Genomic DNA, 15,695 nt, shown 5'->3' with positions numbered 1-15,695 from the left:
GTCTGTAAACTTCCTAGGGTCAGCGTAGGGTGTTAGATAGGTGATGGAGAAAAGAGGTGAAGGACAAGGAAAGGAGAATTCTACAGGATCCGGTCCCTGACCTGCTCTCATCTTTTTTCCATCCAACCTTCCCCACCCACTGACCCCACGTCAATCGTTACAAGAGATGATCCTGCACTTGTTAACTAGAGAGGCTCCCATGTTACACGTCAGTTAAAGAAAATGGCTCCACTGGGGAGTTAAGCAAGTGTTTGATGAGCACTGTGGTGAAACCTGTGGATTGACTTTGTCTCGTTTTCTAGGCTCGGGTACATGCCAGTTTGAAACGAAATGCGGCCCAGGACAGGACTGCTGCTTTCTCCCAGGACCCACTTCGCCCAGGTATGACCCAGCTGCCCCTGGTCTTGGGACGGGCCTGTCTAGGTGTTCACAACTAGATTTGCTGTGCTGAGCTCCCACTTAAATAGGGCAATAATGTCTCAGAAACAAATGATAAGGAACACCCAATTTCAAGGTAAACAGCTGAAGTCTGTTTGCTTTTTTTTTTTAGTTTCAATTTTTGGCTGCGTTGGGTCTTTGTTGCTGTGCGCGGGCTTTCTCTAGTTGCAGCAAGTGGGGGCTACTCTTCGTTGCGGTGCGTGGGCATCTCATTGCGGTGGCTTCTCTTGTTGTGGAGCACGGGCTCTAGGCGCATGGGCTTCAGTAGTTGTGGCACGCGGGCTCAGTAGTTGTGGCACGCGAGCTCTAGAGCGCAGGCTCAGTAGCTGTGGCGCACGGGCTTAGTCGCTCCGCCGCCATGTGGGATCTTCCTGGGCCAGGGCTCGAACCCGTGTCCCTCGCATCGGCAGGCGGACTCCCAACCACTGCGCCACCAGGGAAGCCCCCGAAGTTTGTTTGCTTTAATTGCAGACACGGACACACTGCTACAGATCATTAAAAGCTGCAGGTGATCGATGCAGTACTGACGCAAGCATTTAGGGTACTTTCCTTATTGTTACTCTTCTGAGGCATGCTGAGACTAAATCTAGGTCTGGGCCACTATCCTGCCTGGTACTTAGCAGGCCCTCTGATGGGAAGACTCACATCTCTCCCCAGTGCTGTGAACGGCCTTGAATCATCTCTTCGGTCATCTTTCTCCTCCACTGGCCTTATTCTCCTTCTGAGATGCTAATTCGATGAGTGCTGGCCCCTTGAACATTTCCCCGAAGCCTCTTAACCTAAAGAGCTACCTTATTTGTCGCGTTACTTGGTGGGGCAGAGCCCCTGAGGACCCCAGCTGACCGCAGCGGGATCCAGTCCGTGTCTGTGGGTAAGTGGACAGCACCTGACATAGGATTTCCTTTCATCTCCATGGCAGCAACTGCTTCTTGAATTACCATTCTCCCAGCTAGTGGCGCATACATGCATCTCCTTTTATACAGAAGAAAAACACCCTTTTAAGGCGCTGAGTTCCTTTTCATCTCCAGCAGGCCCTGGAAACCATGGAGGAATGTGGATAAGAGATGTTGAAAAAAAAAGAGGTGATTCAGTCGGATCAGCAGACACGCCAGGAAGAGTGTCTTGAGGTTCATCCAACGGCCGCGTGGAAATTGTCTGGGAGACAGCTGGTGCTGTGGTGAGGGCTTCCGCTCTTTGGGGTCATTGTCATCTTGCTGGTGGGGATTTTAGTGAGAGTCTATGTCAGAATTCAGTGATGTGGCGAGACAGAGAGAGAGAGGGAGGGAGAGGAAGAGAGAGAGAGAGAGAAAGGGAGAGGGAGGGAGGGAGGGAGAGAGGGAGAGAGAGAGAGAGGGGGAGAGAGAGAGAGAGAGAAGGCCAAGGGATGCTTCTGACCTTACCAACAAAAATTCATTGGCCTAAAGGTGGCAGTTCATTTTCAGTTAACGTTATTCAGCTGTGCCCATGGAGGTCAAGAACTGAGAGTTCCAAGATATATTTTCTGATGAAGAAAAGGAAGGAAGGTAAAAAGTACGTTTTAGTCCAAAACAACATCTGGAAGATTACATCCACCACCATGTCAACCGAAGACAACCACTGTGTACTGGATGCATCGATGTATGGCTTTGTATATTTCTTCTGCTTACTGTTTTTTTTTTTTGACAAACCCATACACCAAGGACTTAAGGATTCTTACTATGTGAATTTTTTTTTTTTTTTTTTTTTTGCGGTACGCGGGGCTCTCACTGTTGTGGCCTCTCCCGTTGCGGAGCACAGGCTCTGGACACCCAGATGCGCAGGCTCAGCGGCCATGGCTCACGGGCCCAGCCGCTCCGCGGCATGTGGGATCTTCCCGGACCGGGGCACGAACCCGTGTCCCCTGCATCGGCAGGCGGACTCTCAACCACTGCGCCACCAGGGAAGCCCACTATGTGAATTATTTAAAATACATTTTACAATATATCTTCCCTTCGATTATTATTCAGCGGGAAACATTTGTTAATATTCATTTGGTACCAAGGGCAGTAGACATGCTTAAGGAACTTAAAAGGGGAGAAGACAGATTACCAAGAAGAAAGGAGTCAGGTGGCATCAATTAGCATGCTTCCTGTCAAGGGCCTGTCTTAACACGGGTTTGGATTGACATGCTGGCAGGCGCAGGGAGGGATGAAGGACCAGCGCTTTGTTTTTGAGTGGTGGGCATCCCACGGAGAGAAATACAGGCTTCGAAGAGCTAACCCAGGCAAACTGGAGGGAAAAATCAGACCCTTTCTTATTTTGATAGAAGGAAGGGTTGATATAGTTGGAAGGCAGCAAAAATGAAGAGTGTTCTAGGAGAGGGGAGGATGGGGTCCTGGGCAGGCCCTATTCGTCTTGTTTGGGCCTGTCCTCGTCTTAAAAAAGCTGCAGGCTTTTAGTGGCAGAGACGCGGTATATCCAGAAAGTTTTGTGCGGCCCCATCTCAAAAAGATGAGGTCTTAATGAATGCGCTCTTCTCCTTGGCCTTGGCAATTATTGGGAAAGTCTTTGGAGCTGTGAAAATCCAATCACTGCTAACTCAACTTGGCGGGTGGGAGGGCGAGTCAACAGCGGCCTTGGATTAAGGGGTCATTCTTGCATGCCGCGTTGCCGGGCTAGCCCCACGCTGTTCGCTTAGCAAGCCTTCCTACCTACTAAGTACGCTGCGTTCTGGGGTGGATACAAACTGCTAGGCGTGCCGAACAGATAATGGAAAAAACGACAAAAGGCAGCTCCTCTGAGTGAAAAACACCCCAGGGCAGATTTCGGCGGGGGGTGGGGTGGGTGGGTGGAGGTACTCCCTTAAGGCATCTCCACCCTCAGCGCTTCGTTCCTCTTGGGTCAGTTAAGTGGAGGGTCACCTTCCAGGGACCAAGACGAAGGCTGCACCCAAGGTGGCCCTCGCGGTGGGGCCCCAGCAAAGCCCCAGTCCCGGCTTTTCTTTCCCTCTCCACCGGGCACGGGGGCTCGTCCTACCCGCTGCAAATTGCGGGCGGCAGGGAGCGCAACCCCCCGGGGAGTAAATTCTTTGACCCAGCCTGGGGGGAGACATCACCCGGAAACCAGCGAAGGCTAACTCGGCGCCCCCTGCACTGTTCCCACCTGCCCCTTCCGCGCCCCCCAACCAAGGCCGCCCCTCCCCCGAGTCCCGTGGGCCACGGAAGGCGGGGGCCGGGTCGGCGGCGGTAGGGGGCGGGCGGGGCGGGCGGGGCGGGGCCTCCCCACCCCCAATCCCGCCACCGCCCGCCGCCCCGCCCACCCAGCCCACACCATATCAGGCCCACCGCCCCCGCCGCCTCCCGCGCACTCTCGGAGCTGGCGCGTCCGCCGCCGGCCCCTCCCGCGACGGCATGGAGAACCCCCTCGCCCCTGCGCCGCCCGCCGCCGAGAGCCCCTCGTCCGCCCGCGACGGCGCCCAGCGGCCCGGGCCCCCCGGCTGGCGCGAATGCCTGCGGCCTCTGCGGGGCGCGCTGCCGCCCGACGTGGGGCGCGAGACGGCGGAGCTGGCGGCGCTCGCGGCCCCAGTGGTGAGTGCGCGGCCACGCGCCACCCTCCCCGCCGTCCCCCCGGTCCCCCGTGGTCCCTCTCCCCGCGGTCCCCCCGTCCCCCGCGGTCCCTCATCCCGTGGTCCCTCTCCCCGCGGTCCCTCATCCCGTGGTCCCTCTCCCCGCTGTCCACCCCCCCCCCACCACCACGTCCACCGCGGTCCCTCATCCCGTGGTTCCTCTCCCCGCCGTCACCCCGTCCCCCGCGGTCCGGCCGGTGGACCAGCGCCGTCCCGCGCCGTCTCGGGCGGGAGGGTCGGTGTAACGCGCCGGCCTCCGCTTTCCTTCCCCAGTTCCTCGCGCAGCTGCTGCTCTTTCTCATCAGCCTCGTCAGCTCCGTATTCTGCGGACACCTGGGCAAGGTCGAGTTGGATGCGGTTACGCTTGCTGTCTCGGTAGGTTTTTACATTCTTCTTTTGCGCGGGCGGGGGGGCTGACGACTTGGAAAAGCCTGGAATGTGAATGGTGTGATGTCTGACACCTGCACCTTCACACGGTCCGAGCTTGACCCGGGGGTTCCATTATCCTATCGTTAGATTTGGAAGGAGATTGTGTCAACTACTTAGAAAAGGTGTTCTCCGTACTCTCAAACCATCCCACTGACTCTAATTGGTCTGGGGACCAGGTATTGCAAAGAATTCGTAGCAATGAGGCGAACTCTGCTGGTAGAACTAAAAGAACTGCATTTTTTTTTTCTATTATGAAGTTAAACCAGATAACATATCTAGAACTAGGTTGACTGCTGTTAGTTTGAATTACACGGCTCATTAAGGTGGTGCTATTTCAGCCTTGTAATAAAGTGTCTCCCTGCCACCACGGATTGAAATTACACCCCCTTTGAAGTCCCTGCATTTTTGTTGGTGATGTAGTGGAAAGCTGCCTCTCTCCTGCGTTTCATCCATGCTTTCAAAGAAGGTGAAAAGCTTCTGCTGGTAATGGCAGACGGTCTTTCCCAGTCTCAGAAAATGCCCCTCCTGTTCCCACCCAGGTGGGTAGAGCGCTAAGATCATGGCGGGGCCACAGAAGTTTTCCTTATGGTTGAGACCACCTTGGTATGCGGAATCATACATTTTAGTTACAGGTCTATTATTGGGTGAACCCGTTTGGTAGGCTGCCTTTTCATTTTGTTGATGGTTTCCTTTGCTGTGCAGCAGCTTTTCAGTTTCATGTAGTCCCGTTTACTTGTGCTTTTCTTGCCTCTGATTTTGGTGTCAGATCCAAAAAATCATGCCCAAGGCTTGTTAAAGGAGCTTACCGCCTAAGTCTTCTTCCAGGAGTTTTATGGTTTCAGGTCTTATGCTCAAGTCTTTCACCCATTTTGAGTTGATTTTGTGTATGGTGTGAGATAGGGGTCCAGCTTCATTCTTTTGCATGCAGACTCTCCTTTCCCAGCACCCAGTTTGGGGCAACCTATCGGGTACACCATCCTGTACTTTTTTTGTTGATGATCTGTACGTGGCCTCTTCTGTGTTCACTGACAACCTCAGGACCTGTGGGCTTGTCTCCTTGGGTGTGTGGGTCCGCCTCCCTCCATCTCGCTGGCTTCCAGGACCACCGAATGCACATCGGGCTCCACACCCTGCACATTTCCAGACCTCCGTGTGCACGCACAGCAGAAGCTTTAAACTTTACACTTCCGCTCACCACCCTTTATCCCTGGAGCCCTGTCAAGTCCGCACACCCTTGCTGCCTGTCCTTTGCCCTCATGGGGGTTTCCCATGCTGGGATCCCTCCGTCCTCGCTCGCTCTGCAGCCCCCGCTTGGTCCCCTCTCAGAATCCAGGGCCAGTCAGTGCCTGATTCCCCCTGCTCTTCCTTCAGCCCTGCCACCTGGATCCCCATCACGCTTCTCCCTCTCTCTTTTTTAAAAATTTATTTATTTATTTATTTTTGGCGGCACTGATTGGGTCTTCGTTGCTGCGCGCGGGCTTTTCTCTAGTTGCGGTGGGCGGGGGCTACTCTTTGTTGAGGTGCGCGGGCTTCTCATTATGGTGGCTTGTTGCAGAGCACCGGCTCTAGGCGCGCGGGCTCAGTAGTTGTGGCTCATGGGCTTAGCTGCTCTGCGGCATGTGGGATCTTCCCGGACCAGGGCTCGATTCAGTGCCCCCTGCATTGGCAGGCGGATTCTTAACCACTGCGCCACCAGGGAAGTCTCTCATCACTTTTTTCTTTGAGACCAGCCTTCTACCTGGGCTCAGAACCATCCTTTCTCCTCCAGCCCCTTCCCTTTCACTAGTGCTACTGAATTATGATAAAGTACCCAAGTCTCTCCTTGTGCAGCCCCCTCTCTGGCCTCTATCCACTTAACACTCTGCCAGAAAGTCTACACTGCGTCTTCATTTTCCTTTTCTCCCCATTGCAAACTGGCCTGTTTCCCCACTGTTCCACTTAACCTACTCTTCTGAAAGTTGCCAGGGACCCCCCCCCCGCCCCCAATCTCCAGAGAACTTGCCCTCACCTGGCCGCCTTCCCCCACCTCGCTCCTGGGAACTCTTCGCACCTGCCAGTCCTCCCTGGTTCCCCTTCTGGTAGTTGTGCTGCTTCTTCTCTTCCCCCTCCTCCTCTGTTTGTGGGTGAGCACCCTACACACGGCCCCCTGTCTGCATCAGTCAGCAAGCCCTGCTGCCTTAATTTCCCACATTTCTTAAACTCACTTTTTTTCTGTTTCCTGCTACTACACTCTCCCAGCTCGGCTTTCATCCCTCCTGCCAGCCGCAGGGCCTCCCCTCCTCCCGCCCTGACTGCATCCTGCCCCCACCCCCCTATTCTGCAGCCAGAGTCGCGCCCCTCCCGGCTTCTGACCTCCGGGCATCTCAGCCCCCTGCTTGCGGTGCCCACTGCTTTCTGTTACCTGCTTGCGAGGTCCGGGTGTGTCTGCCTAGACAGGGCAGGGTCACCTGCACAAAACTGTCCCTGAGGACTCGCAGGCAGCCCAGAGCCCCCCGCTCCGGGCTGTGCTGGTCTGTCTCTGCCTGCTTTCTTGTGACGGGCCGGCTCCTGTTAACTTCTGCTGAGCCTGGTACCAGCAGAGATGCGGCCCCAGCAGACGTCTCAGAAATGCGTAACTTCGGAGACCCGAGCAGCCGACTCTCACCCAGGCATCCCCTGAATGTATGTTTTTCTTCTCAGCTCTGCGCCTTTATGTTTTCCCATCTGTAACATGGCGAGGGTTTAAAGCATGATGATTGCGTATGCCTGTAGAATCCCACGGTGCCTGTTTTTCCATTTATTTCACCAAAACTATTTTGAAACCTCTCTTGGGAGGGGGATTCAGATTTTATGTGTTTTTTGGTGATTCTTTCCCTCTTTCTGTTTTTCCCCTAAAGCAATCAATGATAAGAGGGTAACGGAAGAGTTCCTAGTCTTTGAAGTAAAAATAAAACAGGAATACACCCAGCGAGGTCCTACTGTACAGCACAGCGGACTATACTCAATACCCTGTGATAAACCATAATGGAAAAGAATCTGGAAGAGAATAGATACACATACACATATATAAGATGGAATCACTTTGCTGTACGCCTGAAACCAACACAACATTGTAAATCAACTATATTTCAATAAAAACAAAGATTTGGTGTGTGACTAACAAGAAAAAAAAATAATACAGTAGGTTCAAACCTAAAATTATACAGACAGGCTTGAAAAGGGCATGTGGGAAGGTGGGTATGTTCCAAAGTCAGGCATTTCTGTGGATAAGGTCTTAGATAAGGGGGTCTGTGCCTGTCTTATCGGGCAGTGGGTGGCCAGACTTTTGCTTTTAATCGGCTGTTAAATTGTAACAAATTGCTAGGGAGACAGTAGACTCATTTCAAGAAAACTCTATTTATTTTTTTGCGGTACGTGGGCCTCTCACTGTTGTGGCCTCTCCCGTTGCGGAGCACAGGCTCCGGACGCGCAGGCCCAGCGGCCATGGCTCACGGGCACAGCCGCTCCGCGGCATGTGGGATCTTCCCGGACCGGGGCACGAACCCGTGTCCCCTGCATCGGCAGGCGGACTCTCAACCACTGTGCCACCAGGGAAGCCCAAAGTGTTTGGTTTTAAAAGCAAAGAACATTTCTATATATCCACCTTGTTCCACAAAGCATTTGAGTTGGTTTATAAAAATACTTTCAAGGCAGTTAGAGTTGGGTCCAAGACACACGGATGGAAGACGACGCAAGGTGGGGTGGTGGAGACTGGCATCTGAGGGGCTGCACATCTGCTCGAACTCCCCACCCATGTGGCTCCCCCAGGGGTCCCTGAGCCATCTCTCAGGGAAGAGCAGCTTTTCTCGATGCTGAGTCATAGGGAGTTTCTCTTGCAGAGTTTCATGAAGTGGACACCCTGCTGTGGAAACCTGTGTCCCAGATAACGAACGTGCTCTGAGAGATACAGTAGCAGTTCCTGTGCATCTTTTATCACTGGCTGCTGGGAGGGGAAAGTGTGATATCAGGGCTGGGCTGGTGAAAGCTCGTTGACTTTAACCAAAGCCGTCTCTGAACAGTAACTTGACCCACATGGACTTGAAGTTGTAGAGGAAGAATGACACCAAAGTGCATTCATTTACCCAAAAAAGGCTCACGTGTGACATTGTTTTTCAATACAAAACTCTTGAGAAATTGGCATGCTTCATCCTTCTCTCTTCCTGGAAAGCCCAGGTGTTCTGGGGCTTTTGCCCTGACGTTGTCCTGGGTGGACTCAGCAGAGAGCATCTTGGGGTGGATGTCCCCTGCTCTGAGGGTGGCCTGTCACCCACTCCTGGGGGCTCAGCCGAGAAGGTCATCCCGGGGCTGCCGTCACTGCTAAGTGTGAGCCCAGGATGGAAACGAGGGTCTTCAGCTCCCCCCACCCAACTCTGCTGGGCTCTGACCCGTACCTGCAGGTTACCGCTTGTGTCCCTGGTTGTCGGGGGCACTGGGTGGGGTCTGGGCGAGAGGCTGACACAAAAGTTGTGCCGTTCCTCACTGGAGGACCAGAGCCTGGGGCCAGGCTGCCCAGCTTCAGGTCACCATCTGAGTGATGTAACTTGCTGTGACTCAGATGACCCATAAAACGGGAGTGGTGATCACAGCACTGTGTGTGTGACAGGCTGGGGACGACCCTGTACGTAGCACATGCTCAGTCCAGGTTTGCTGTTATTATCATTAAACGCACACCGCAGATCAGGGGTTTCACCTTCAGGTGTTAACCGCAACGTTACTTTTATTAAATACAGAAGTTGTAATGCGCTGTGGGTTTAGGAAAAACTAGGTTGTTGGCTCCCCTGGTCGATGCAGGTGACTGTGATCCTTTAGTTAGACTGTACGTTCTGTGTGACAGTCGACAAGGACAGATGTGGACACCATGTGATCTGAGACACAGATCACCAGCTGCTCCCGCCTGGTCCCCGGACGCTTGCCACACCTGGTCTGCTGTTCCTTGCAGGTTGTGAATGTCACCGGGATTTCCGTTGGAACTGGCTTGGCCTCCGCTTGTGACACGCTCATGTCTCAGGTGAGGACCGCCCTGTCCCACAGACCTTTTGTCAGTGATCTTTCGTCGTAGAACCAATCTAGGGGACTGAGGTCAGGCTGTGGTTTTGCGGCCTTTTGTTTGTCGGCTACCCCGCCGCTGATGGCTGTAAATGGTGCGGAGCTGGCTTTACTAACCCTGTCCTCTGGTCCATCTACTCAGGGCTGTTTTCCTTTTTCCGTCCTGTCTGATCCCTCCCACCCTAAAACCGTCCTCCTTCATCCACTGCCCCTCTGTCTCTCCTCTCCTTCAAACCAAGCTGCTTGAAGGTGTCCCTTGTGGTCCCTGTCTGGACACCGCCCTGGACTCGGCACCCATCACTGATTCCGTTCCTGCGTGTCCCCCCCCCCCCCACCCGCCCGATCCTGGTCCTTAACCTGCGCAGCCACTGCCGCTCTCCACCACTCCCTGGTTGCCACGGTTGCGGATCCTGCCAGTGGTCCAGCCACCTCTCCGGTGGCTCCTTCTCAGTCTGTGCTGTCTGTTCTTCTTCTTCCTGCCCCTTGGAGCCCCCTGCCCGCACCTACCTCCCACTGTGGTACATCCTCCCCCGGCTGCTGTCTCCCCCGCCGCCAGCGGTGGTGAAGACTCACGTCGCCATCTCCTGCCCCCATCCCTTCCCAGAGGGCCAGGCTCCATTCTGTCCTCAGACCCAGCTCATCCAGGATTAAGCTCACCAGTGTCCCCCTGTAGAGTTCCCTCTCTCAGGAATACACCACCCGCCACTCAAGCCAGAAGCCGTCTGCTTCCTCCCCCATCTCCACACGTTAGCAGAACTGCTGGCGGCTCTTGCCTTGGACTCGTAGTGTTTCTTGACTCTGCTCGTTTCTCTCCATCCTTACGCCTGTCCTGGGACTGGGAGCTCTGGGCTGGTGTACGGGCATCACCAGCGCAGGGACAGATGCCAGTCAAGGCCTTTTCCTCCCGGCTCTGGCTCTTATCTCACCCACCTGATCTATAACCAGAGTGGTTTTCCCTCTAGACTCTGAGCTCCTTAGGGAGAAAGGCTGTGTCCCTTTCAGCCTCTGAAGCCCTGTGGTTCAGGATTGTGCTTGCTGTATAGCAGGTACCTTGGAAATTTGTTGAATGGGTGAGGAGGTGGCAGAGATGGGGGGGTGGATGGATGGATGGGTGGCTGAGTGGCTGTATGATGAATTAGTGTGTAGATGAATGAATGGGTTGGGTATATGATTGATGGATGGATGGATGAATGGGTGGGTGGGTATATGACGCATGAGTGGATGAATGAGTGGGTGGGTGGGTGGTCGGATGGATGAATGAATGGCTGGGGTGGGGTGGTATATGATGGATGAGTCCTACCTTTAAACCCAAAGCCTGGGAGAATGAGGACAGGGTTACACGCCAAGGAAGGAGCAGTGCTAAGCGAATGTAGTGTCTCCTGAGCTGTTGCCCTCGGCTCCCATCAGGTAATGCATGAGGGTTTCCTGAGATCGTTTTTCCAGGCTAAGCTGAACACGGCTCTGAAGGACTTAATGTAATTTAGGCCAAAGCTAACTCTGGATTGGCATGATACAGGATATGAAATTTTATTTCAAAAGAGTTTTTTGGGTTCCTTTTTTTTTTTTTGCACCATTTCAACATTTCAGTCATTTTCATTTATATATATATACTTTTTAACAAAAAGGCTGTATCTTGTTTCCCCACTTATCATATAATGGACATCTTTCTGTATTATTAAATGTACTTCCATAGTGGCACATTGTTTCCCAAATTTTAAATAGCTTTTTAAAAAGATTATAAAGGCCAAACACATATAGAAATTTTAGGTTATCTAGAAAAGTATTTTAAAAAGTGGAAAAAATCACTAAAATTTACCCCCGCCCATCCCCCAGTTACCTCTATCAACTTTTTGGTGAATATCCTACAAATATTTCAATCTGTGTACATTTATGTACCCACACAACTCTAGAATTTACATATGGGGTTTTTTTTTCCCTCCCCTTCAACAGTGTTTGGAGAATGTTGTGTTTCAATGAAGTCAGTGTACACTTTCCCATTTAATATTTGCATGATATTCTGTAATATGTCACTGGTATTTCCATTCTTCCGTTACCGGGTGTTTAATTTAGTCCCATTGTCTCTTTTACTGTCTGTTGAGGTTGGTCGCTTTTGGTTGAAGAAAGAGACAGTCATTCCGTTACTTGCAGAGAGAGGAGGCCTGGGCCGGGGCACTGGGGAGCGGCCTGTCCACCTCCCCGCTCTCTGTGCCCTGGCCTCCCACCTGCCCCTCCACCGCTTGTGGGGTTCCTCTGCTTGGAGCTGTCCAGTGACCCCTCCCCCTCCCCTCCCTCCCCCACTCTGTTCCAGCCCTGCAGCGCCCCCAGGCTGCTCCCGCTCATTCTCTTGCCATCAGCCCCTGGGTGAGGCCCCCCCCCATCACCAGGTCAAGAGCTGTGCTCACCACCACCCCAACACTCCTTCCTCTTCCCCTTCCCGGATTGACTTTTTTCTATGAGAGCAGGGACTTTGCTCCCTGCTGAGTTAGTTCCCAGGCTTCACGGCTGTCTGGCACGTAGTAGGTGTTGTAGAAGTATCTGCTGAATGAATCCGGAAGGCTCCAACATGCGCCCAGTTCTTCTCACACCTTTTAAGCTCAGCTCTTTCCTGCCCGGTTCCCTGGAGCAGGGGACCAGTCGTCCCAGGCAACCAGCTCAGCGGCTGGGGTGGGAGCAGATGGCAGGAAGCACCCGGCAGGGCTGCTGGTGGTGGGCAGGGCACTTCCGGTGGAGGTCTGTTGGCGGGGCAGGTGGCCCAGGTGCTGCATTCTCCATCACTGTGTTTGTGTTCCCAAGTCCTTTGGAGCCAAGAACCTAAAGCGTGTGGGGATCGTCCTTCAGAGAAGCATCCTCGTCCTGCTGCTGTGCTGCTTCCCGTGCTGGGCCCTCCTCCTCAACACCGAGAGCCTCCTCCTGTTCCTGAAGCAAGACCCCGAGGTCTCCAGGTCAGCTGGATCTCTAGCGTCACAAGCGCAGGTCACGGTCAGTGGCTGGTTGGTTATCTTGCCTGTGTTGACATTTTCGGTCAGTCACCTGGACTTGAACCCTGTGGAAGGTGGAAGCTGTGACCCTGGCCTGCGGGACCCTGGGCTGGTGGGGACCCCCCGATGCAGATGCACGGGGACCGTGTCCTCCGGGAGACGTGGCCCTGCCTGCCCTTCACGGAGTTTCTCCGTTTGGCGTTTTGCACACGCACAGAGTGTCTTTCCCTGACGTGTAGAAGAGGGCAACGTGGTCGCCTCACGCTTGTTTTTAGAGTCGGGATTGTTAACCCTCAGTTCTAGCAGGCTCCCCAGGGATGTCAGGGATGCCGGATGCAGGGGGAGACTGTCCTTTCTGGAGATGCAGGCTGTCCTTTTTGGAGACTGTTGGTCGTGCTTCCTTGTGAGGTACAGCTGCAGTCCTGGCTCTTGCAAGAGGCTTCCGAATTTTGCCCAACTTTCAGTTCATTTGGCTGTGTTCCTTCCAGCTTTTCTGCCTAGGATGACCTGAAAAACATCAAGTCCAGCTCCCCTGAGTAAGCAGACATTTAGCAGGCCTGATGTGATTTCGACTTACGTTGCAAAGAAACAGTCACTTACAAGTGTTATTAACTTTCTCCCACATAAATCATTTTTAGTTTTAATTTTTAGAACATACTCTGGATTCAGCTTGAAGACAGCATGACCAGCAATTGTTTTAATATTAACTGGAGGCTCTTTTGTTGTCTGTTTTAGGATAGCCCAGATCTATGTGATGATTTTAATCCCTTCTCTTCCGGTAGGTGTCAAGAACATCCTTGCGTTTCCGTTTCGGTACACGAAGCAGCTCGTGAACGCGGGCCTCCCTTCCTTTTGTTTGTTTATTTTATCAACGTGCTATTCATGCAAAAGTTGAAAATTTCTTGGACCTGTCGCGTCCCCACCCCACTGATCCTCAGAGCTTGTGCCACTTTGATGTCCAAGAGCTTAAATTAAATATAAACACTGATAAGGGGAAGACATTTCCTTCCTTATTCTAGGGTTACTTTTTTTTTTTTTTTTTTGCGGTACGCGGGCCTCTCACTGTCGTGGCCTCTCCCGTTGCGGAGCAGAGGCTCCGGACGCGCAGGCTCAGCAGCCACGGCCCACGGGCCCAGCCGCTCCGCGGCATGTGGGATCCTCCCGGACCGGGGCACGACCCCGTGTCCCCTGCATCGGCAGGCGGACTCCCAACCACTGCGCCACCAGGGAAGCCCAAGGGTTACTTTCTTTTAAAATTAATTTTTATTGGGGTATAGTTGCTTTACAATGTTGTGTTAGTTTCTACTGTATAGCAAAGCGAATCAGCCATATGTATACATATGTCCCCTCTTGTCTGGATTTCCTTCCCGTTTAGGTCACCAAAAAGCATTGAGTTGAGTAGAGTTCCCTGAGCTATACAGTAGGTTCTCATTAGTTATCTATTTCATACACTATTTTATATCAACAGTGTATAGATGACAATCCCAACTTCCCAATTCATCCCACCCCATCCTCCACTTTCCCCTCTTGGTGTCCATATGTTTGTTCTCTACGTCTGTGTCTCTATTTCTGTTTTGCAAATAAGATCATCTGTACCATTTTTCTAGATTCCACATATATGCATTAATATACGGTATTTGTTTTTCTCCTTCTGACTGACTTCACTCTGCATGACGGTCTCTAGGTTAGGGTTACTTTTGATCCCAAGTTAATCAGGATGCTTCCTGGGCTCCGCCTGGATTTGGGGAAGGACCGCCAGCTGTCACCCTCGGAGCCATTCAGACGTCAAGGCAGCGAGTGGCTTCTCTCGAGCTGGTTAGAATTCGCTTTTGTCCTCACGAAGTCCGCTGGGAAAATCCAAATAGGTAGCATTTGATTATCCTAGCATTTGGTTAGTGTGGGTCTGAGTCTCTGAATTTGAGGTCACATAACAAAATAAATATCTTACTAAAAACCAGAACCGACGGAAACTGTGGGAATGAGACTTTTTTTAATCAACAAGAGCTGTTTTTCTATTTTATCTTACAGGCCACATTCCTGTTCCAGCTGCAGGCAAAGTATTTACAAAGTCAGGTACAGATTCTTTAATAGTTTTACTCCATAATACTGGAAATGTGTAGTCAATATTTTTTTCCCTAACTCGACGTGGTATTTCTGTTTTATTTATTTATTAACAATAATTTTACTCTGTGCCAGATACTGTTCTAACTGTCTTATAAATACATTAACTTAATTCTAATAACAATGTGAGTAGGCTCTAGCCTTTCCATTTTTAGATAAGAAAACTAAGGTATGTAGATGAGGTGACTTGCCCAAGGTCATACAGATTGTAAGCCAGGGAGCTGGGATTTGAACTCAGCCTGGCTCCAAAGTCTGATCTAAAGTTTTCAATATTTAAAAGTCTGTATTTCTGGGGCAGGCTTTTCCCTAGCTTTCCCCAGTTTGGGTTTTAGGCAGACACGCCCAACAGCGCGCTGAGAGTCATTTCTCGCAATCTTGCAAGAAAGTAATTATCTTACCCAGCTTCACAGAGGAGGAGAGTTAGGGCTGAAGAGGGTAGGTTCTGAGTTGGCATTCGCTAGATCTTTTTCTACAAACTATCCTGCCTTAAGGATCTGCTTCGAGTATTTCTCTTTCCAACACGAGCCCAGTGCTGGGCTAGGCCTGAGGGTTACGGTGGAAGGCGGGCTTCAAGGTGGAATGGGCTGAGGGTCCGAGGCTCTGGACCCTGGGCCGTCCCAGCTCACACCGCCCCTTCCCCCAGGCTCAGTGAGACTCGGGAGCCAGACCGAACCAAACGTGTGGCTCCTCGAAGTGGGGGCCACCTGGGACCTGTCCCCCACCGGGCTGCACCTTCTCCATCCGGGCCGCACCTGCAGCCCCACCGTCGCGCGTCCATCTCGCCCATCCTTAACGCCCCCTTCCTCGCTCTGTGCCCCGACCCTGACTGTGCTTAGACAGAGATGCACTCGAGTGAGAACACTGAGGCTCCAGCAGAGGCCTTGCTGCGCTGAGGTCCCCAGGGTAGTGGGCTCTGGTCCAAGATCCAGGCTGAGCGCTGTCACCACCTGCGTGTCCACAGCCTGCTTCCTGGCCCCGCGGGACTGGCCAGAGTGCCACGCTGCCAGCCGGGCCACCGCCCACCCACCCCAACCCCCCGGTAAATATCTTAGGGAATTTTCCATAAAAGTAATGGACGATTT

At 52.6% G+C, this 15,695-nt stretch overlaps 1 protein-coding gene across 1 annotated transcript in view; it reads left to right on the top strand.

Moving 5' to 3' along the window:
- Window positions 1-3,806: 3,806 nt before the first annotated feature.
- The window catches only part of SLC47A1 (solute carrier family 47 member 1), a gene marked incomplete at its 5' end in the record, with an annotated part of 49,760 nt that continues 37,871 nt past the window's right edge, over window positions 3,807-15,695 (top strand). The window contains 6 exons of the mRNA XM_082861638.1: window positions 3,807-3,983; window positions 4,295-4,396; window positions 9,408-9,476; window positions 12,308-12,456; window positions 13,228-13,270; window positions 14,521-14,565. Coding sequence (XP_082717764.1) covers window positions 3,807-3,983; window positions 4,295-4,396; window positions 9,408-9,476; window positions 12,308-12,456; window positions 13,228-13,270; window positions 14,521-14,565 — 585 coding nt within the window. The remainder of the gene's footprint in view (window positions 3,984-4,294; window positions 4,397-9,407; window positions 9,477-12,307; window positions 12,457-13,227; window positions 13,271-14,520; window positions 14,566-15,695) is intronic.

Source organism: Leucopleurus acutus, assembly GCF_964270905.1.
Source record: "Leucopleurus acutus genome assembly, chromosome: 19".
Lineage (NCBI taxonomy): Eukaryota > Metazoa > Chordata > Mammalia > Artiodactyla > Delphinidae > Leucopleurus > Leucopleurus acutus.
The sequence above is the reverse complement of the archived record's forward strand: the minus strand, read 5'-3'. Positions and strand labels throughout refer to the sequence as shown.